Here is a 23,839-nt window from a genome sequence, read left to right on the forward strand (position 1 = left end):
TTTACTAAAATAGAAACAGGCAGACAATGAAAAGGAGGTTATAAACAATGAATACAGATAGCCAATAACAACAATGACATCAATCTCAATTGTAATGAAAAGAATTCCAAATTAAAAAAAAAAAATCATTTTTCACTTATACTGGCAAAGATAAATAAAGAGAAAATATCCAGTTGACCGGGGAGTTATGCAGGTGGGTAGGAGCAGGGTGGTCACACATAGCACTAACTGGAAGTGGTAATTGTACAGCATTTTTGGAGAGTGATTTGGCAATACTCAACTTTAAGTTCTGTTTAAGTTCTTTCAAGCCAGTCATTCCACTTCCAGAAACTTCTTAAAGGACTGATTAAGTACCCAAAATATAGTCACAAAGATATTTACCGCACCACTGCTTATAGTAAAAACTGCAGACATCGAAAGTGGCTAATGCAGGGAAATGATGAGAAAATTGTGGCCCAAGGCAGGCATGGACTTCCCAGCCTCACCTCAGCTTCCTTCTTATCAAGGATCCACTTCCCACAGAGGTTAGAGACATCACAGATCAGCTTTCTCAGCAGGATCTAGCTAAGTTTCTAATTCTTCACTACAAGCCTTCTTGCTGAATAACGAATTGCCCAAAAGGCACTTATGCTGTAAAAATGGATAAACCCATGAAAAATAAGAGAATATTAATTTGAAGGACATAATGAAATACTACCTTGTTGGTAAATTTTCTTCCCTCATTAAGAGAGACTGTATCAGGTTCCAAATATCAGGACACGTACCTGTAAATGAGCTATCTATTTGCCTTGTGAAAGCCTTCTACACTGTGGTTTGACCAATGGGGGAGGCTGCTATTTCTCATCATTCTATGTAACTTACATAACAGACTGCACATATCTGAACTACATTTAAATGTTTCATCACATGCCCACATGCCCAGCTCTTGTAGTTCACTAAATGATCTAAGTCAGATTCTGTGCCAAATACCAAAATTCGGTGTACACCATGTTCTTCACTATCAAATAACAAAAAAAGTGTCACCATTCTCAAAAACTTAAGACTCATCAGGAATCACATAGCCAAACCCTTTCCAGGGGGATAGAAGAGGCTAGATTCTTCTGCCTCTAACTTCTAATACAAATTTGGTAGAGATAGCACTAGAGAACAAGCTGCTAAATCTAAGTTAGCTAAAAAACTGATCATCACTGCTCTTGAACACTGTTACTAGCCACCTCTTTCATATTGCCACAGGTTGGTAACTCTGGTTTTGACAGTGGGAGGGATGATAGTGCTTACTGCACAATTTGCAAACTGATATAGTTATAATCCATTATTTTAAAACCGCCATGCCTACTCATCACTCTGCACACCAAGCTTGAAGCCCAACTGTCAATCAGTTATCTTTCACAGCAAAACTGCCCTACAGCCCATTAGCCATGCAATGGAAATATGTGACAACCTCACTGGTAAATCTATTGTCTAGGGTCGCCTACCCATGGGCTCTTGGGGAAAATCTTCACTGATAAAACAGAGATGTGCGAGAGAAATGGCCTTTCCTGCCTTTGAGATTCAATGTTGTAAAGATGTGAGGTGGAAGTTATAGCAGCAGCTCTTATGACCACAAGGAAGACAATAAGGCAAAACAAACTGAGGCAAAAAGTGTGCTTATGTTGTTGAGTGAGATAATAAATGTCCTTGAATACTTAAGTCCATTATATTAGGACACTGCTATGTCTGGTCAAAAGCATCCTAATTGGTACTAAGTCATACACACAGAACATTTTAGTCACTAGAAGTTACGACACAGAAATATATTTAAGAACAGTAGATGTGCAGTTAGAAGAAAAAAATTACAAAAACAGTATGTTCCCATTTAAAAAAAAAAAGCTTATTGAATATGGACTCATTTATAAGAAAAGGTCTGTTTTTAGGAATAATTATTTCTGGAAGATAGAAATGTAAGTGTTTACTTTTTTGCATTTGCATTTCCTATATTTTTCTACAATGAGCATTTATCACTTTAGTATTCTGCTACCCTTTCTATTGCTTCTGTCAATCCAACATGATTGGGGGAGGAGAAAGAGGTAAATATGTATTCCATTACGTTACCTTGAATTGGGAGTCTGCTTTTTTTTAAGTAGGAAAAGTTTTTTGTTGAACTGCTTTGTGAAATAAAATTTGATACTATCAGGAATTTGGTTTTTAGTGAATACAGAAGATTATAAACATTTTTCATTTCCCTTTGATACTTAGGGAATCCTATCATGACTTTGTACCATTTCGTATTGGAATTTCCTCTGTGAAACAAAAACAGTCCCAAAATGAAGGATCTTCAGGGGTCATAGGAACAGCAGACGATATTAAATCATTGAAGGTGAGAACAGTAAACTGCCTCTGAGCTGGTTTAGCATCATCATGAGATGGAACCTGAAAGGGGAAAAAAAAGAGGTGATGACCTCACTGCATGATGCACAGTAATCTTATCAATTTTGTAACTAGGAAAGTAAATCCCAGTTATAGCTTAGTAATGTTTAATTATAATATAGGATTCCTTCATTACTGTCTATACTCCTTATAATCAATATTCCTTCTTATATTACAAATCAAGAAAGAAGAAATCTATATTTGATTCTCAGGCTTTCCATACATTACAATAACTTAGCGTACTTAAAGTATGGATTTTCTAATTCAATAGATGAGTTAACACACACAAATATAACTTTAATGAGCAGGTGGGTTATTCTGATGGGGAAGCTACCATAGGGCAAGTTTTTGGGAAATACTCTAAAGAGGGGATCTGATACAATTCTCACAGACACAGAAATGCCATACTTCTTTAGAAATGGCCCTTTATACTAAATTTAAACTATAACTTGTACTCTGAGATTGGTCTCTTGTTCACAACTCAACCCAGTAGAAACCTTCTTTAACATTCTACATATCTAGTAAAGACAGTAGCTGGGATTTATGTAGTGCAAGACCACGGGTTAGTACCTATTTTATATGATTTGCCTTACAACTATGCTTATGATTATCTCAATTTTATAGATGGGAAACTGAGGCTCAGGAGGACTGACCAATTTGTACAAGTTCTCAACATAGGTTAATTGGCAGAAATGGGCTTGGAATCCAGGTCTTCTGAACACTACTCTCATCGTTTTCTCACTATACCAGAGCTGCCCAAAAGGTGTTCTCTCCAGTGTGATAAAAAGGAGTACTACATAAGCAAACGTCACAAAATTAATAAAGTTCTATGGAAACACAGGCACCAGTAGAGAGTATAAAGTTGAGACTTCAGAGCACAAATACAGGAGACTGGGTCATTTTCAGGTAACAGGAGCTAATACATAGGCTATATCCTTATTTTAAGTTAAGAAACCTATGAAGAATTTTCATCATGGCTAATCTACAAAAGGCATGGTCTATGGAGCAAGAACTGAGGCTAATGTTATGTCACAAACAATGCAAGGTTTGTCACATGTTTGACACCGCAACTTAGGGAATATTTAGACAAGTGCTTTCCATGACAGAAATAAGGTGCCCAATCTTGAAGACAATTCCATTACTAACCACACTTCAACTTGGTACCTTTTTTTTTTAAGATATATTTATTTATTTATACAAGCACTGGGTACAGTCAGAAGCGTGGAAGGGTGAGAGAATTCACCAGAGAGCCAGAGCGGGGAGCAGAACAGGCAGACCAACGAAATACACTGCTGAGGGGAGCAGTGGGCGAGGCAGGAGAGGTCTGCGCACCATGTTGGACCCTTGCCGGCGGCCAGGGATTGAACCAGCGGTACTGAGGCTGCGGGCAGCTTCGCAGCCCAGAGCTCAACCACTGTGCCACTAGGGGAGGCCCCAATTCGGTACCTTTATATTCAATATAGCCCAAAAAAAATTTGGGAAATAAACCACTGTAAAGATGACTAAGATAGCAATTAACTTGAATTTCTGTTAAAGATGGGACAGTGCTACTCAATTTTTTTTCTTTGTAATATTCAAGTGTATCTGAATGTGGAGAAAGTGATGTGCTCTTTAAAATTTGTGATTCCGGGCTTCCCCGGTGGCGCAGCGGTTGAGCGCTGGGTTGCAAAGCTGCCCGCGGCCTCTGCCGCGCCGGTTCGATCCCCGGCTGCTCCCCGGCCACCAGAGGAGGGTCCCGCATGGCGCGCAGACCTCTCCTGCCGCCCGCTGCTCCCCTCAGCAGTGTACTTCGGTCCTTCTGCCTGCTCTGCTCCCAGCTCTGGCTCTGGTGAATTCTCTCACCCTCTCGCGCTTCTGACTGTACCCAGTGCTTGTATAAACAACACAAACAAACAAACAAACAAACAAACAAATAAATAAATAAATAAAATTTGTGATTCCCAGATGATCATTAAGGATTTAATAACAAAAACACTTCTAAATTTATCATCTTTAAACAAATAACAAAATTCTCTAGTTTGCTATAAATCAAATGATTGTTTCTATCAGTAAGAACAACTCAACACTGATTCATACTTTTAAAGGGAAAAAAGTCACAGAAATCTTAAAATCTTACATCCTCATGGCTAGATCCATCAGGTTTCCTAAGAGCTACTGCAACAAAATGGTGCTCATCTATTTTACTTTCCTGAAAAATAAAAGATAAATAATAAGGTAAATAAAGAAAAATAAAAGGTAAACAAAATATGTGCAAAGTACTTTAATTTATGGTTTTTAAATCATAATCTCTTTGTACGCACACACATTACCCCCCCCCGCCCCCATATTCCCCCACCTCCCTCAAACCATTTAAGAAGTCATAAACACTTTGGCCCTTTATTCTGATATATTTCAGTGTATTTCCTAACAGGAATATTCTCTCACAGTACTTAGTAACTTTGGTAAATGTTAAGATGGAAATAATACTTATTTACTTGGGTGCCAGTAGCCCTTCCAGTCCACAGCTGCAATTAAAGTTGGTCTACACTGCCTGCAACCTGTTTCTGGAGTTCTGTGGGCTTTTGCTTAATGCTGCTAGCCAGAATATGAAACCCTCACCCCCATCCCCATTTTTCCCTTCAGTTTAGCACTCAGTTCTCACACTATGAAGAAAAAAATTCAAATTCATGAGTATGAGTAGCTCAGTTATTCACTGGTTACATGCATAATTAATAAGAGCATCAGGCTCCAACATGTACTGCTCTACCAGAGACAGTCCAGTCTCCAAACCAGGCAACAGTATTTACATAAGAAAAAGCCTGGCCAAGGGGCTCAAGCTGTACAGCTAAGATCGCTGTATCAGGAAGTAGAATCTGCACCACACTAGTAAGGGGAAGGAGAGGGGAGCAGACTGCTTGCTGAGCTGTACTGGCAAGTCTTTCAATTGAAGTTAGCAGTAGAAAGGAAGCAGGTAAGGGCTGACCCTTCTTGTTTTCAGTTTACTGAAGGAGCTAGACCCCATGTGAGGAAATAAATGGCAATTCTCTCTTGCTATTTCCCTTTACACAAATTTTGACAACTCATTTTTTTCTCTTGCCCTTTTTTTAATTAACTAGACTTGACTTTGATGAGAGACAGTAAACAATGAAGATCTGGCACATGGGCTAGATATAGTCTCAGATCTTCCCCTAGAAATCTGAATCTCTATTATACCAATAAAAAACAAAACAGAACAAAATATGATGCACGGAGTGGAGGAAAACAGTCATTATCCTATGTTCCTCTATCCAAATTTTGTCCCTGCCATGGCATCTGTCATTGCTCCCTCATTCTTTGCTGGGTTAAGTTCTCTTCATATATCACTTTTTTTTTTTAAGAAATCAAGACTGTACATCTTTTTTTCCTCCCTGAACTCTCACTGCAAGTGGCTGAGCCTGTTTTATGAAGTTTATCATACACTGTCCAGGTTTACAATGTTTTAGGGACATACTCATGTCCCCTGGTAGCTTGTCTTTGGGGCCACAGACCCCCAAATGGAAAATATTTTGTTCATTTCCTGATTAACTCACTTTTTATTTCCGCAAATGAAATCTTGAATACATCTCATAAATGACATTTCTGGTAACTCTCAAATGTCAATTTTTCTCTGAATCTAAATGCTTTGTCTTGTTTGGTCCAAATAAATTTTTACTGCCATCTCATAGAACATCTTCCTTCCTCTTACCCAATTTCAAACCTGATTCAGGGTTGCTAGCCCCACTAGGAAAAGGGTCTGACCTGATCTCCCTCCGAATGCTTTGCTGCCTCTAATTCTAGCACAGGTGAATTTGGTGTGTGATAAGAGACTGGTGAGGAGTGAAGTAAAGGTAGTAAAGATTCTTCCCAAAGGTCATGGTTGTACCATGAACTCACTGTGCAACTACAGCTCTTCCTTAGCTGCAGACCTAACAATTGCTTCCTTAACTTGGGGGCTACTACCCAGGAGAGGCCTGACAGGAACCTCCAAGCCATGGTCATTGACCACAGTAGGGTCCCCCGTCTCTATATGTGTCACTCTCACCTTGGGCTCTGGTGTCTGGATGCCACACCACCAGACTTATCCTGCTAAGTCCACTGAAATCCACACTTTAATATATATGAAGTTTTCTCTCATTTTTGCAACTGGTATCTTGAGCAACATATAATAGGATGAGCAAAACACATTCAACATAGAATTTTATTCTTCCATCTTCTATAGCTGCCTTCCAACATGCTAAAGGAGCTCTGTCACAGCTCCTGGACAAGCTCTCAAACAAACCCCACAGCTCTTCTATCACTTTCAGCTGGTAAATAATCCCATTTCAATCCTAGAACAAATGCATGTTCTTCTTCCTGACCCCACCTTGCTCTTCTCTTTCTTTTCCAGTCTGGCTTCTTTAAGGTAGGTAGCAGAGGAAGACGACTGGAGCCAAGGGACAAAGTAATGACCAGTGGTGTGAAAATCCCTGAGTCACAGCAAGTGTCCAAATACTGGTTTACCTCATGGAGGGGGATTCTGCAGAATATTCAGGGAGCCACTTTCTTCACTCCTGCACTGCTCTTGGGAGCTAGCGGTACATGTCATGGCTGACTTGGCTAATTCCTGCTCTCATCAATGAACACACCATAGAAAGCGCACCACCTCTTTTTTCTGGAGTACTGCCTTTTGGGTACAAGCCCAGTGCTGCCATATGCCACAGCATCTATTTGGGTCACAGGAACCCGGGCACCTTTACCACCCAACAAGATGAAGCACTGCTGGCCCAGATGCTGACTCTTTCCTCCCCCACCCTGCATGCTAGGGCTTCAGCAGCATGGGCGCTGCCTTCCAATTCCCCCCATTCAGAAGCAGGTGCTTGTGCAACCATTTCTGGACTGTTGGGAATACAAATATTCCTAGACTCGCAATGCTCTCTATTCCACTGCAGCAGCCACAGAGGCAGCCTCCAAGTGAGTCATCTTGGCAAGACCATTGGCCTGTCCTCCCATAGCCACACTGTGTTTATCAAGTCACTGCAGGCTGACTTGAGTGGTGCTCAGTTTTGCTAACTTACTGAGTACTGCATGGCTTTACAATGGCTTTTATGTCAAAGGGAGAAATTCCATTTAACATCCTTTATGTTGACTTTGGGGGAAAAAAAGACTTTTTAAAATTACTACAGTGTAAGTTGGGGTCCTTCCTTATAGATGCCAAATACTATGAAATAAACCCAGGCCTCTTTTCACTCTGTACTTAACTGACTTATCTTCTAAGTATAATTCATAAGCTCTCATGGCACCTAATTTTATTTGCAGAGCACCAGGATCATAGATTTTATTATGTCTACTTTCAAAGACTACCTTCCCCAAATTAACCTTACATACATGCAAAAAAAGGGAAATTCTTAGTTACAACAATTTTGATCAATTTCCTACCTCAAATGCCCATTCCTTTTCTTCTTCCCCATCCAAGAACAAACGTGTTTCTTTATAAACTTGCCCTATGTCCAGGTTTAATGGGGATATATCGAATTCAAGACGTTGTAACTCAAATCCAAGTCCAACACCAACAGCTTTTATGAAGCTTTCTTTTAGTGCCTAAGACAGAGAGACAACTTCTTTTAGAGCATCTAGTAGATAAAGTTACTCTTAAAGACTGTAAGGTCAATACATCTGGATTTTTAGCTTGACATTATATTATAGGTAGTAGACAAACCAGCTGTGTGCTCTTACAGGAAATCATTTAAGCTCCCCGTGCCCAGATATCTTCATGTATAACCTAACACCCCTTTGGGTTGTGATGAAAATTAAATTAAAACTAACTCATGAAAGCCTTCAAGCAGTGTCTACTGGCATATAAACAATACCATGTGGTTGCTGCGTAAGGCCTCATGTATATGCATTCCTTTAAGATAGTAAGATTATTTATAGAGATATATAAAATGTCTTGTTTTAGCTTTAAGAGTGTATTTTAACTTTTTAAAACACATGTGTTTATAATAATATACGCATAAAATCACTGAAGTTTTCAAGTAAATGACCCACTTATGAAGCACTGTAACAGGGCTTTTACACAATTTTTAGCAAAGATAATCACAGGCTTTTATTCTCAAAATTAGAAAGAGATTATACCCAATTCCTATAGAACATATCCAGCTGAGTCCATTCATCCTTAAAGCTTCTGATTGTTTCCCATTCTTTATTGGTAAATTTTCTTTTCATAATATGAAAGAATTCAGGAATTGAACCACGACCTGTCAATTGAGAAAATAACAGAATTAAAAATAGTTGCTCTATTACCAAATCTGTTAAAGACAGCATTAAGAAGAAAACCACAGGCCAACCTACTTTTGAATACAGTCATAATAAACCTAAAAAAAATTCAGCAAATCAAAGTTGGCAATTAAAAGAATAACACACAATGACAAGTAAGGGTTGGCCTAGAAACTGAAGGATACTCTAGTAAGAATCAGTACAATTCCACTAATAATTAGGGAGGAAAACCACATGGCTACATTAACAAATATCCCTCCACCAAAATCTGACAAAATTTAACAACCAAATTTATTCTAAATTTCAAATATTTGGGGGAAATTCCCTATTATGATATAATCTCAAAAAATCAACAGTAAACACTCTTAAGTAGAGCCACACTTTCCGGAGTTTACTCTGCTACATAACAGGGGGAAAAGGAAATGATTTCTTCTAAGTTTCTAGGAGTTGGTAGGAAATTGAAGATTGTTCTTTTAAGTTATTGCCATGATTGGAAAATATACACCTAGTTACTTCAAAGTAATGATTTTTCAGCATGTTTTCAAATGACTTCTTCAAATAAAAACAAATTTTAATTTCTATTCTTTTAGTGATAATGCTATGAAATAAGCTCATTTTTAAAAATTATGAAACACTGTATATACCTAGATCCACTGTTTCTAAGAGAACCAAAAATATTACATAGGATGCTAATAAAGAGAAATAAAACTCAAAGGGTCTGATTTCTCAGAATTAAGAATTAAAATACTAAATTAAAATACACAGCATATCTTTCATATTATATTTTTCTAAAATATTATGTGTTTCTCTTTAAGGCAGAAACTTTCTATCAGCATTCACTTACTTACTGTAGAAGTATGTAGAATATGTACAAGCATCACACAAATGTGTTCAATTAATGATTAAAAAACCACTCATGATTCCTGCCCTTGTGTACCTCCAGCCCAACTGGCCTCTATGAGATGCTGCCTTGGGAGGCAGATGAGTCACAAACCTTTTCTGTATCAGTAAAAGAATGTTAACTATCATTTGGTGAAATACCTCCACAATGTTCAATTATCCTATATGCTTGGTTCAGGATTCCATGTTTTTCCATAAAACCTCTTAAAAATCCCTCTGCACATTTTAATATATCATGTCTGCCTAAGCCCAACATCCATTTCTAAAATACCCAACTCCAAAATCTGACACCCCAACTAGTTGACTGTAATTCTCAAGTGACAGCTACCTCCATATTCTCTATGGGCATTTCTTAGAGGGAGAAGTAGACCCAGAAAAGAAAGATGTCAAGCTCCACCTCCTCAATGCTTTATTGGCATTTAATCACTAACTCACTCTATAAGAATAACAATTAGAAATCCTATTATGATCACCTGAAAAATACCCTAGTGCCAGAAGTCAGGAATATCATGAGCAAAACAAGACATGGTCCTTATTTCTCTTCAGAGAATTTAGTTTCCCCTACAGTAATCTAGTGCCTTTCCAGTAGTATAGCAAGGATAGAAAATACTAAAAGTCTGTTCTCTCAAAAAATTTGTAGGGCCTCCTTGGTGGCCCAAGAGCTTAAAACGCAGAGGGACAAAGGGCTACCCACATGGCACAGCAGACCTCTCCTGTCTCGCCCACTGCTCCCCTCAGCAGTGTATTTTGGTCAATCTGCCTGTTATGTTCCTGACTCTGTCTCCAGTGAATCCTCTCACCCCCCACACCTCTGGCCAGTACCCCAGTTCTTGTAAGCATAAATAAATCTTAAAAAGAAAAAAGTATATGGTTCTACCATTCCTACTTCAAAACAGTCAAAATAATCTTCATTCAACCAGAAAATATTTCTGATAATCCTACAATGATGTTTGGGCCTTCAGCTCAAAACAAAGTTCCTCATTTATTTTCAAGTTCATCAGACTCATTTACCTATGTACTGCACTCTCCAAATACTTAATTTCAATCCATTTATGAAATGAATGGTTGTCAACTGTTTGTATCTAACTATATTAATGCTGTAAGGCTATTACTTCCGAAAAGTGGTCTAGCAACGGATGTAGTAATTTCAGGTAATTGCACTAAAATATTAATATTAAACTATGATCTTAGGAGGGCCCGGGGCAGGGGATTCTTACCTTCTGGACAATGGGCCCCTTTGATAGTCTGGTACTTACTTCCAAAACCTTTCTGAAGGTCCCTAATAAAAACTATCCTACAAATTGCAAGCATCACTAGTACATACTAATTTGACAAAAAACACCCTAAGAACATCTTAAGAAAGTAAAGATATCAAGCTTGCAAGAGTGAAGAAAGTTCAAGTCAAGATTCTGGGAAGCACAATGTCCACATCATCATGGACTGTTTCCTCTTGAACAAACAGTGCACAGAACAGAGAATATTTGTAACAAAGGGGATATGGAAGATAGCTCTATGTATTTTGAGTGGAAAGGCAGATTTAATGAATATGCAAAAAGACTAATTTTTAAATTTAATTTTTTTTAAATGCCTATGGCCATCTATATAATTTTGTTGGTTTCTTTACATTCTAATTTCATAACCTTCAAAAAGCCCTCTAATTTTTAACTAAACATGATGGGGCAATCAAGAAAAAAAATTTAAATATACATTCTAATAAAAAAATGATTAACATAAAAAGCAATCTGGCACAATCACTGACAAGAAATCACATAAGTAATTACGTACAGCTAAAAATTATCCAATATGAGTGCGTTTTCATACACTTTCCAGAACATCTTATCTGTTCCACAAAATTAAAGATTTGACAGCAACAAATGATTTTGAAATATTCTACCAAAGCACCACAGTGCCACATTGTGGCATTATGGCAAAACTACACAGTGCATGAAGAATTTAATCTTGGAAATAGGAAAAAATGAAAAATCAGTAGGAAATACCAGAACAGTAAATTTGTCTCTCAAACTATTTGAACGCACAACAGATTAGACATTTAAGTTGGAAAATCATCCTACACAATACTATCACATATTCATGTCCATTACAAACTTCAACTAAATCATCCTATCGCACATGTAATAATTTACTTGTATGTATATTTAAATAACAAAATAATCCACAAACATAGAATTACTAACTAACCAGGTTTAGAAAAACCAGAACCCCCATCTTTCTTCAGGGAAAGCAGTGTTAAATATTAACTAGGTGTTCTGTTAGGTCAACTAATCAAAAAGATCAACTAATCAAAACCACACAGCAAATACAAAGTTTACTGAAAGGACAAAAAAGGTAGTTAATACCCTAAGCTGACACTCCCACCAGTACAGGACTTTAGTCCACCTACATCAGTCTCCAAAGACAAGTCAGTGATGCCGACCTATGACACTCTCCTTGAAGAAAAGGGACCAGTTATTTGAGAGGGGAGCCAAGCAATATTGATTTGTATGCTTCCAAGTAACATAACTTAGCTTTGGATAGTAAGACATACTAGAAATACCAAGTTTCATTTTCTAAGGACTGGATTACATATAGTCTTGCTCCCATGGAAAGTGATAGTCTTCCAAAAATTTTGCATTAGTATGTAGATAAAAATACTTATTTATTTGTCTGAAAATTTATCCAGACACAAACTCATAAGACAAAAATGTCATACCTGCTAACATAGGTTTCACAAAGCACATGCACAAAGTGTCCAGTATGTTCCTGACAAAGGAGTTCTTGAAGTCCTCAATAAAAGAGAAATAGAACAGAAAAAGCACTTGGACTGGAAAATGACAAGCTGGGCTTGGAACACTCCACCTAGGCAGTACTGAACTTCAGTTGCTGTTGATCTAGTTACGTGAACGTGCATATATCAATACACACACATTTATTTTTATAGAAGAAAAGTCCTACATGCTAAGTGTCAACTGGCTACAAATGCTTGAAGAAAAGGTAAAGACTCCAAAGGTAGACACAGAGGTGAAGAGTACAAAGTGGGGGTCCAGGGAACAGAGTTCAGAGCCAGGTCTTGAAGCAAATGTAATTTGCCCTGCTGGACTTTTGACTTTGTTTGGGATCCATGACCCCTTTTGCCTCCCCTCCCACTTCTCCCCTTTGAAGTCCAAGCTTGTTCCACCATTGTATTTTAGAAGTGGATGATCTATTTTTGAGTTTCACAAGTTCACCCATAGAAAAGGAACTTTGTCTCAGGATAGAATACCCATATCTGACTTAGATGATTCATATTATGAGATTTGGAACCTTATGAGTTGTTGATATTTAGAAATTTCTGTATTAACCTAGAGTTAAATGCCAGAATAGGTAAGATTTGGATGCTAGAATGGGTTGAATTTATTTTGTATGTGGGAAGAATATAAATTTTAGGGGGCCAAAATATGAGCTACATTGGATTGAGTAGTGTTTCCCAAATTCCATGCATAACTATAAGCTCAGAATATAACCTTATTTGAAAATGGGGTCTTTGCATATATAATCAAGTTAAGAGGAAGTCATATTGAACTAGGGGGCCTATATGCGAAGACAGGTGTCCTTATGAGAACACTTGGGACACACTGAGAAGATTCAGGAAAAAAGGCCACATGAAAGTGAAGGTAGAAGCTGAAGGGATACAGCCACCAGCCATGGATTTCCAGGAAACTAGGAAACGGCAAAGGTTCTTCCTGGAGCCTCACGAGGGGGTGTGGCCTTGGCAACACCTTGTCTGACTTCCAGCCCACAGAACTGTCCTTTTTAGAAGCTGAGTAAGGTGACTGAAGCACACAATCTAACACATTTACTTAGAAATACACACTCTTAAGAATTTGTATTACATATGCACCTGGAGTCAAACGTTAAAATTCTTGTTCCATCAATTCCCTACCATGTTACTTATTTAATACCTCTATGGCAGTTTCTTAAGTGTAAAATAAGGACAGAGTTGGGTAGATTATGTAATAAACATGTAATTTCTGGAACTATTACATATCTAAAATCATTGTATTTGTTGTTCTACATCTTCAGTGAATTGTTTTATCAAATCCTTTGTGCATTCATCAAGTCTTAAAGTGGTTTCCTATTAACACTTACAAGCTTTTCACATATTGACCTTAGTTGTATTTGCTAAATCTATCCCCTGGTTCGAGAGAGAAAAGACTGATGAAATCGATTATATCTGTTGACTTTGTGGTTTCTTCTTACTCTTCTAAACTTCAAAAAACAGCCTTCTTTCCAAAGTCTGACCAAATATACAGTTGTACTGTGTGCTAGTAATTGTTATTAAAACTTAAATCTAATGAATTTTGTTGTACAGTGTGAATAAAGATCTAATGCCTTTCTGATTTCACTGAACAAAGAAAATGGATAGGTTAGTCTTTCTCTTTGTTGGCTGTGTAAATTACATCCAATATATAGTGTTTCCCAAACATTGATATGCTGAACAATCACCTGGGAGAACTGTTTTAATATAGCACCCCTGGTAGTACTCCCAGGAATTCAATTTAATACATCTGGGGTGGTTTCAAGGAATGTGTTTTTAATTTTTTTTAATAAGCACCTCTGCTGACTAATATTCTAGCCACCGTTTTAGAAGTAACATTCCATACACACAGCAACCACTACCTCAGCGCTAACATTTATTAAGTAGTTAATAGATATAGGCACTCTATGTGTTTATCCATTAATTTATCCAGATCTGGTGGTGGTAGAATTATTTAGGCATCAGGATGTAAAACATACTGCATGCACTAATTCTGGGAGAGTTAAAGATATAAATGTAAAACATTTACAATTTTAGAACAAAAGTTATAATCTAGAGTTGGAACAAATATTTTACAAAATTCATTTTCTTCAAATATGACAGAATTCAGAATTTATCACAGAAAAGACATATTTAGCTAAATAAAATTCCTGTGGCAAAAATATAACGTAATTCAAATGATAAATAATAGAACAGGAAACAAAATTATAACAATTTGGCCAATAAAGTGTTAATATATGTAATATATATTTAGCTTTACTATATTAATTAGAAAATAATAAGCAGTTTATAGAACAAATTAGTCAAAAGTTATTAGCCTAAGGATTATAGCAATGCACCCTTCAATAAGTTAGCTAGCCTTTACCCAGAGAACTGAAATATTATGTATAAATACTGGGCTCTAGCTCTCAAGTTCTCCTAGTTGCCTATTTCTTTGCTATCATCATATTCCTGTTTATAATGTCTAACATACATTTAAAAATTATAAGGCAAGTTTCCTTACTGTATTTTTTAATATTCTTCTTAGACATCAGTTCCTTCTTAACTTTGAATGCACATGACTCAGTTCCACAGAATTTTTCATAGAATTTTGTACTTGCAAATAAACAAACATATAAAATCAATGTATGAGAGGCCAGATATCGTGGAGTGTGGTGCCTAAATATAGGGACTTGGGAGTGTGAGTTTAAATCCATGATCTACTTTTTTGCTAAGTCGCCTTGCACAAGTATCTTTATTCTATAAATTATCGTAGCTTTAGTGGATGAAGGTAACGCATGTATGGCATGTAATAGAGCCACACAAGTGTTGCTCAATAAGTACTAGTTCTACATAGTGACCCAGCCCAAATCCTTTGGACAGTGGAAAAGACTCATTCTGTAACCGAACTGGGAAAATTTTTGTCAATAAAGACCTGATTTTCAAGTATGTAATTCGGAGTATGAAGTAAATGTCGCCTTTTAAAGCTATTTGCAGGATTTAAATCTCCAAGTTGAAACAACACAAAAAAGTGCTTGAACTAAGCACATTTTGCAAAATGCAGATCAGATGAATATACATCGGCCCAAGCAGAAATGACAGTATAACACTCAACTGCAGCAGCAACGAAGTTGAAAGCTGAATCTGAGCACAGACAAAGGAGAGAAGCAGTGCAGGAGAAAAATGGAGGGGATAGGAAGAACTATTTCTAATCACAATTCACTGATGAGAACAGTTTATATTCCAACTAGAATCTGACATGAATACTGTTTTCAGCATGATGGTGTACCCACTTTTTGAGTTTTCACAAATTTAAGGAATGTTGTAAGTGAAGTTGAGAACTATTATTTGTATACTCAATAAATATTTACTAAACACCTGCCATGTTGGGAAACTGTGCTAAGTACTAGGTAACTGTGACAAATACAAGGACAATTCTTGAATTCCTCTAATGAGAACAATAATCAAATAATAAAATAATAACGGCAAATGAGGAAGTGGTCAGGAAAGCCTTTCCTGAGGAAGTACTGGTTATTTGTCAACCTTCAGGTCTCAGGTACTTAAGAGGAGAATAGGCAGAGGGATCAGCTATTCTACAATTACCTTGATTTGGGGAGTTTGCTACAATGAAGAAATACAAGACGAGTGTGGACAGAAAATAGCGAAGAGAGCAGCTATAAATGCCAATGGAGAGATAGAGAGGGTCATGTGAAGGAGACTGGATTTTCTTAAGAATCAACCTAGGAAATGATGCAGAGGAAAGGGAAGCTGTGTACACTGTTGGTGGAAAGCAGTATGGAGAATCCTCAAAAAAAATTAAAGACAGAATTCCTATATGATATACTTACTCACTTCTGGGTGTTAAAATGGGAAAATGCAGAACCATTTACAACAGCCAAGACTTAGAAACAACCTAAGTGACCATTAAAAGATGACTGGACAAAGAAGATGTGGTATATAATGAAATACCAGTCAGTTATTAAAAAAAAAAAAAAAAAAGATGAAATCCTGCTATGTGCAACATGATGGATTTAGAGATTTATGTTATTAACACCGGACAAACACCATGATTTCACTCATATACGGTATACAGAGAAACCAAACAAATGGATGAACTAAGTAAAAGAAAAATAAACTTTAAGTCTTTAAGACCAATTAGTGGTACGAGAATGGAAAGGGTTAAGGAGATGGGTAAGTTGGGTGAAAGAGGCCCACTATATGGTAAAGGATAGAATTGGAATTTAGTGGTGAACTTCATGTAGTATACACACAAGCTGAACTTTAATGATGTGCTCTTAAAACTTGTAATAATTATGCAAATACAAATCAATAATAAAAAAAATCTAAGAGTTTTAAGGAAACTGCTGTAGGTGTTTTTCAAGAGCTCTCTACAGGGAATATGCTGAGTGGATGAGAACAAAAGTGCAAAGGGGGACTCAATTAGGCAACTAATAGATTATATAATAGCACCGCTGTACACTTCTGCACTTCATTTATATTTACTATTTAACTGTTCTAGAGAGCAGTTTTATGATACAGTGATTTTTCAAAGCTATTAAATTAGAATTTAATCTCAAAATTCTAAGTCATTTTGCCTTGGCAATTAATTATCCAGCAATATTTATAATAAAAATGTAAACTTCAAAATGTAAAACCAGTGAAAAAAATACTTTGGTCTTATCCCAAATTTAAATATTTTTTACTGTCTAATCTTATCTTGCCTTATTTTGTAAATACGAGAATCAAACAAAACATTTCATAAAACTATCCTTTATTTCATATTATAACGGCAAAGAAAACTTGTAATGGTAGATAAAAATTAATCAGAAAATGAAGAAGTCAAATGAACTTTCCAGCTGGATACAGCAAATTATAATGACGACCTGGAAGCACCTTTCCCTCCAGGGTTAGGCGTGAACTGCAGTATAGCTCTGCCAGGGTCCCCCGCATCTTATAACACCTCTTCTCCATATATTCGTTGAAGGAGCATATTGCACGCCAACTATCTACCAGGTTTTTCTCCATTAAGCAGAGAATAAAGTAAGTGCAATAATCTCAATTGTGGGTATCCAAACAGACACGAAGAAACCTGAAGTTTCCCAGATCCACTGATACATTCTCGATACATTCGCTCCTGTGCTGCCACAGCAGCTAAGGGAATTGGGAGAGGGAGGGAAATAACTTGCACCTGGTAGAAGTGATTAATATGATACGAAAGAAAGATTCCCCAAGTTCCTATGTGATGTTTACCTGTAGACAGAATGGGAGTAATGGAAGGGAGTTTTTCAACATATAATGGTGTCCCCAAAGCTGAGTCGATTTTGAGTACTGACAATCTATTGCTATTAGCAATGTCCAATACAAAGTACAGCTACTTCCTTTGCTGCAGCCCTAAGTTTTACCCTTCACCATTTAACAAAAGTCAGGAAATTGATAGCCCAATTTCCTCACAGATTCTGACAAGCAGAGCAATTCCAATGAATGTCCAGCAAATAATACGCCAATGTCAACTTGCAACTCTCACCAAGAAATGATACTGTGCCCATTCATACTCAGATTTAAGTGACACAGTAACAATACCCGAGACAGGTCGAAATGATCTACTGGTCTATGTGTTACCAAATAAATCAATAGCTTATCGATGATCAAACAGCCAAACACACGGAAAAGGCTTGGATGCTATGATTAGTCAAATAAGAACAACCAAAAAGGTGGGAGAGGGGCCTCCCCTGGTGGTGCAGCGGTTGAGCGCTGGGCTGCAAGGCTGCCTGCGGCCTCTGCAGCGCCAGTTCGATCCCCGGCCACCAGCAAGGGTCCCACATGGCGCGCAGACCTCTCCTGCCGCCCGCTGCTCTCCCCTCAGCAGTGTATTTTGTCAGTCTGCCTATTCTGTTCCCCGCTCTGGCTCTGGTGAATTCTCTCATGCTCCTGCGCTTCTGATTGTACCCAACACTTGTATAAATAAATTAAAAAAAAAAAAAGGTGGGGGGGGGGAAGTCATAGAGTGTAATCAATAGTAAGCTGAACTTTCAATTTTTGCTCAATTACCTCCCTATCATTTATTAAAACTTTCAATTAGTAATGACCTGTTTATCCAGTATTGTCTGTAAGTGAACAATGTCCATCAAGCCAACTAGTATTCTGTGCCTCACAGCCTTACTTTCCAGGCAGGTATCAACCTGTTGAGCCAATCACTACTGTGTAATTATGTTGACTATGGTTTAAGGAGCTATGTTCTCACCAACAATCTCTGCTGTAAGAACAGTAGAAAGTTAGGAAAGCACACAGGTGCATTCCCCTGCTCATTGAACCCTCCACAACAGTGGTTTCTCAGAATATACCTTCTCTGGCACAGATGAAAACCAGTTCCCCTTCTGAGAAAAAGGCACAGATACACATTCATATAAAATGAAACAATTACAGTACGTCAAAAAAAAAAATGCCTTGTTGTTTGTTCAGGAGCAAAGAAGCCCTGTTATTACCAGTAGAGCCTCTTTCTGAGCAGTTAAGAATAGAATTGTAATAGAAATGTTTAAGAGTTGGACAGAAAAAGTAGCTAATGCGAGAAAGCAAGATAAAGATACTGATGGCAAAAGGGAGAGCCAGATTTTGAAGCCTTAATATATTAGCAGTGTTTACTCAATTAACAAATATTTATTGACCATTGGCATGAATGAAGAAGAATGCTAAAAGACATGAGAGAGACTAAGATGTAGCTAACAGTTTCTGCTCTTGTGTGGCTTACAAGGAACAGAAGAAAATGTTATTGGAATGAAGGAAATATATTTTAAGAGTGTCTATAACAAAGGGGCCTAGCTTAGATTGAAGGTTTCTCTCAACTGAGACTGAGGAGAAAGCTACCTTGTAAATTATTTGGGAAGAAATAGGGGTGAGGAATAAAGGTAATGCAATTCTTCCAGACCAGGGAAACATAAAACAAAGATGATGTGTTAAAGGCAGCGTGCATTAAGAGGAAGTTGTCCCATGAAGCTAGAAAGATGCTGGTTCTCAGTAACAGTCTTCTTCTTAGTCTCCTACGTTTCTTTTGGTAAAAATCAATAGTATATTCAGTTTAGGGTGATTGGAAAAGTTAAATTAGAGAATATAAAGCACCTTGTAAAATGCCTCAGCACACAGTGCTGGTGATGACGAAAATTATGGAGTTGTTAAGATAACCTGTGTTAGAGAGAGTGTGTGTGTATGTGTGTAAAATTGCATGAGTATACTTACCCTTGCAGCAAATGTTAGAAGTTTCTACAGCCACCAGTTACAAATTTGTAAGGTAAAATATAAGCAACTTAAATATTTTCATAACTGGTTATTCTTCATTTTTACTTATATAAACATGCTAGAAAGAGCTATATTTATATAGAGCACAAATACATGCTATCTCTACCAAAGAACTATACTATACCTTACCACAGAGATTAGTTTTTTAAACAAATCAACAATTTACTGATGAACTTTGGGGAAATACGTACATGAAACCAACTTTTTACAACATAATTACTATGTTTTTTGAATAGAATGCACATCAAAATGGACTCTTCAATTAAATCTAACATTCATTATTTAAATACAAAATAAGCTGAACTATTGAAAAACTGTTCTTTACAAAATCTAAGATTTTTGAAAACAGTTTTGAATTTGTCTTACTTAACAAACCTAAGTATAATTCAAAAAGACAATACTACTTTTACTGTGCCTCTAGGCAAAGCTTTGTAAGAATTCCCAGTAACAATCTATTCTTTATGAAAAGTCTGTTATTCAAGGAAATGTTATATTTTTGAATATATGCTCTCTCAGATAAACTATCATTAAGGATTCAGCATATTTTTTTTCTAAACGTAAATATCCAAAATACATCACCTGACATGAGATTATACAGTAGGTAAAAGTTAAAACAAGACACTTAACTCCTGCACCACAAAAAAGCAACATTACCTGGAAAACTAGTCTTCATTATGTCAATTCCAACTTGTAGCTCAGGTTCAGCAGCGAGTACAGCATAGTCCCCTTGATGAGAGATGTTAAAGTTGAAATTGGGATACGGATTCAAGGAGTCTTTTGCAAGAACTGGTTTTCCTTTAGCAGTTCTTTGTAAACGAATATTATTCCAAGGGATATTCAATTTCTCTGCAACTAATTTCCTTATCATCAGACGACCAGCCTGTTAAGTAAATAAAACATTTAGTATGTAGTGATGTGTACTAAAGACTTAGGTACATGCTTTGTAACATAAAAAGTCTGTTTTTGTAGTTTCTAAAAGACTCATTTTCAAAGATGCTTAAAACAGGTAAGTAGTGATATAGCACTGCTTTAAGATTCAAACAATGATAAAGAAGACTGAAGAAAAAAAGTCCCTCCTAGCAATTCCCTCCTCTCAATAGGTAACTAATGTTAACATGTAAGTATCCTTCCCATTTTTCTCCAACTATACAAACATGTTCATTTGCATATGCAATTTCTGTTTATGTACATAAGATTTTAATATATGCAGCTAGTCTAGTAAAAAATTTTAAACTTGTATTGGGGATTATAGCCCGTCTAACATAAAGGTCTGTGCACTTTAAACTGTAGCATAATATTTCACAGCATCAAACTATCACCTGATTGAGTATTCCCCTATTGTTGACAATTCTACTAACTCTAGTTCTGCCATTACAAAGACGACAAGACACCCCCCCCCAACGCAGTGAGCAACTATTGTAACTACATCTTTGTGCACTAGTGCAAGTATTTCTAGATCCTGTATACTGTCCCTCAGCTTCAACAATTAGCAATGAATGATTTACCTCGTTTCACATAGGATCCATCCCCTTTCTCCACCTCATTAAGAAATTGCTAGTCACACTAAAAACCCAAGAGCATAGGACAACAAAGTATGTATTACGCAAAATCATTCAAGTGTTTTCCCTACAATGCTAATGCTTGACTCCTAGAAACTGCCACTTCGAATTGCACTATTTCCTCTTAACTAGAAAAAGGTATAAAAAATGTTCTCCATCGTCCCTTCAAAAATTAATACATTAACCCACAGTTTAAACAAAAAGGTGTTTCAATACAGACACATTTTCAAAAAAATGACTGTCTCGGAACGGTAATGAGAGCTGCTTTCACGTGCACTCTACAGTAGAGGTAAATCTGAAACACAATTTTCAATTTGATTCTTGGAAACATGTAACTAAAACATGTATTTAAACACTCTTTCCAAAGCTATGTGTCGAAGCAGGTTTGTCTGGGCTGCACCCTCCCGAGCTTCAGTTTCACTGCTAGGAGGCGGCTAACCAAGGCCTCCTCGACGTCCAGGTGTGCAAGGCCACACTGTCATCATTTTCTAGAGGCTACCACGTGCAAGGCGCCCTAGGAAAGTGGCGTGACATTTAATACGCAGCCTAAGCATGTGCTCTGGGCCCACACAAAGAAAATCATAAAATTTGGTAACACTTCAAACAAAACCATATACACAGTCAAGACCGGGGGCACACAGCTGCGCGGGCCGTGCCCTCGCGGCTGGCGGGCGCGGGGGCCCTCTCGGCGGGGGAGGGGCTCCTTCCTGCGGCGCTCGAGGCCTCCTAGGCGACCACAAAGACGGCGGCGACCAGGCCGTGCGCACACCGAGGGTTCGGCAGCGCCGGCCACTGGTCGCCCGGCGGGCCGCCGGCCGGAGCTAGGGCGTCGACGCGGGGGCGGGAGGGGTCTCCACGGCCGGGCCCACCTCCCCCAACAGCGGCTGGCCCGGCTCGAAATCCCCAAGACCTGTAGTACCATGGCTGCCTTAGCGTCCCGGGCAAAGACGAACTGGCCGATGCGGTCCTTCTCCTCAGGCTGGATCGATCGCACCGCCAGCAGCCACTCGGCGCGGCTCGGCAGCCAAGTGCCGCAGGAAAAGGCCCAGCGCACGCCCTCCATGGCTGGCACCAAGCAGGACCGCTTGGCGGGGAAAACCATGCACTGAGAGAGACCTCACCGCCACCTCGAGCCTGATGGCGCGGACGCTGGCGTGGCCCCACCCCCTCCTTCACGGCGTCGGCGCGGGGGGGCGGGACGACGCGTTGGGATCACGTGATCCAGAGGGCCTCGTTTCCCCGCCTACCAACCCCGCCTCCTCCTCCGGGAGCCCGCGACTGGGGGCGGGGACCCGCCTCTGGGGCTGCGGCACCGCGCGACGTCACGTGGGCGGGGCTCCGGAGGCGCGAAGGGTGGGACCAAGACCAGGCGCCCGATTGTTACGCCAGTCACCTTGGAGACGCGCTGACGGGACAGCCGGACCAGCCAATCGCGTTCTGGCCTCCGGAGGCCGGGACTCTGGGGTGGAGACTTCGGAGACTGCAGTGGCAGGTGGGTGAGCTCTGGGGTCTGCGGGAGGAGTGGGATGGTGGCGCCGATTTCCTGACGATCGCGGTCGGTCCCTGCAACCCCGAGGAGAGGATTCCCTTGTCTTCGCTCACCTTTGCCGCCCGGGGCGGGAGAGGGTTCCGCGGCCAGGAGGGACTGTCGGGGGCCCCTGGAGTCATGCTCCGCGGCAGCCCTGACTTGTCACCCTCACTCCTGTCCGCGGCCCTTCGGCCTAAGCCCCCTCATCAGGACACTACCCCTCGCAGTCGCCCAGTCTGAAACAACTTCGAAAGCCCCCTGAGACACTACCCCTGGATGGGGTGCCGGCCCTGCTGAACCCGAGGTTGTCAGAGAGCTGGGCTGCAGCCGACCCTTTGGTGCGACCATCAAATAACCCAGGTGCTGTTTTGCTTGTGCCCCGCCTGGGTCAGAGTCTGGCCTTAGGGAGAAACCATTCTACTGTTGAGGCACCAGTGGTTCTATCATATTTGCTGTAAAAGCGGCAGAACCGAGCAAATAACTTCTGTAGCCCTTCAAAGTTATCCTGCCTCTGCTCAGTTATTTCCTCAGAATTCACGAAGGACGCTATTGGTGTCTCTGTATCCACGTTAGGTCCTTGTAGACCTGCTACTCTTCTATGAAAGCCCTCATGATCAAAGTCCCGTTTGCATTTTTGGCCCCAGGGGAAAAGTTGGTCTCTGCAGATGAATCTAAGTGCCTAACTTTATGTTTAATTCAGTTGATATATCAAGCAATTCATTTTATATCCTTTTGAGGATTTGTGTATGTGTGTGTTCAAACCGAGTTGGTCTCTGCAGATGAATAAATTGCCTAACTGGTGGCAGATTAAATGTCAAATTGTGGAATTCAGCAAAACCCCTCTTTGGCTGCCAGGGAATGTTAACTAGAAGCCAGCAGTAGAAATTATCAAAGTTAACTGCAGATTATGTCCACCCTCCTAACTTACAAAGGATTCCATTCTGTTTTTATCTATACGTGTTTCCATAGCTTTCTTATATCACAAGCCTCTTCTAGTCCTTTCCAAATAGATGGGATTTTGAACACATACACGAATCCTTAAAAAGGATGTAAAATGAATTGCTTGATAAATCAACTAAGTTAATACTGAAAAATCTGTATCAAGAGCCATATTGAAGGTCTGTCTACCACCTG

General features: G+C 39.0%; 1 protein-coding gene across 2 annotated transcripts; it reads right to left on the reverse strand.

Annotated features, from left to right (window-relative positions):
- Positions 1-2,244: 2,244 nt before the first annotated feature.
- Positions 2,245-22,363, reverse strand: AASDHPPT (aminoadipate-semialdehyde dehydrogenase-phosphopantetheinyl transferase; the record flags this gene model as incomplete). 2 transcript variants are annotated; one of them, XM_084249681.1, is made up of 6 exons in its annotated part: positions 2,245-2,409; positions 4,523-4,594; positions 7,819-7,980; positions 8,515-8,636; positions 20,273-20,498; positions 22,097-22,363. In XM_084249681.1, 6 exons carry the CDS (start codon positions 22,277-22,279, stop codon positions 2,245-2,247), a joined length of 930 nt encoding a protein of 309 aa, XP_084105807.1. The 2 variants fall into 2 exon arrangements, with proteins under 2 accessions (XP_084105807.1, XP_084105806.1); XM_084249680.1 differs by lacking the exon at positions 8,515-8,636 and having other exon boundaries at positions 20,313-20,498; positions 22,097-22,279.
- Positions 22,364-23,839: the final 1,476 nt, after the last annotated feature.

The sequence above is a fragment of the Talpa europaea genome (assembly GCF_964194135.1).
Source record: "Talpa europaea genome assembly, chromosome: 12".
NCBI classification, from domain to species: domain Eukaryota; kingdom Metazoa; phylum Chordata; class Mammalia; order Eulipotyphla; family Talpidae; genus Talpa; species Talpa europaea.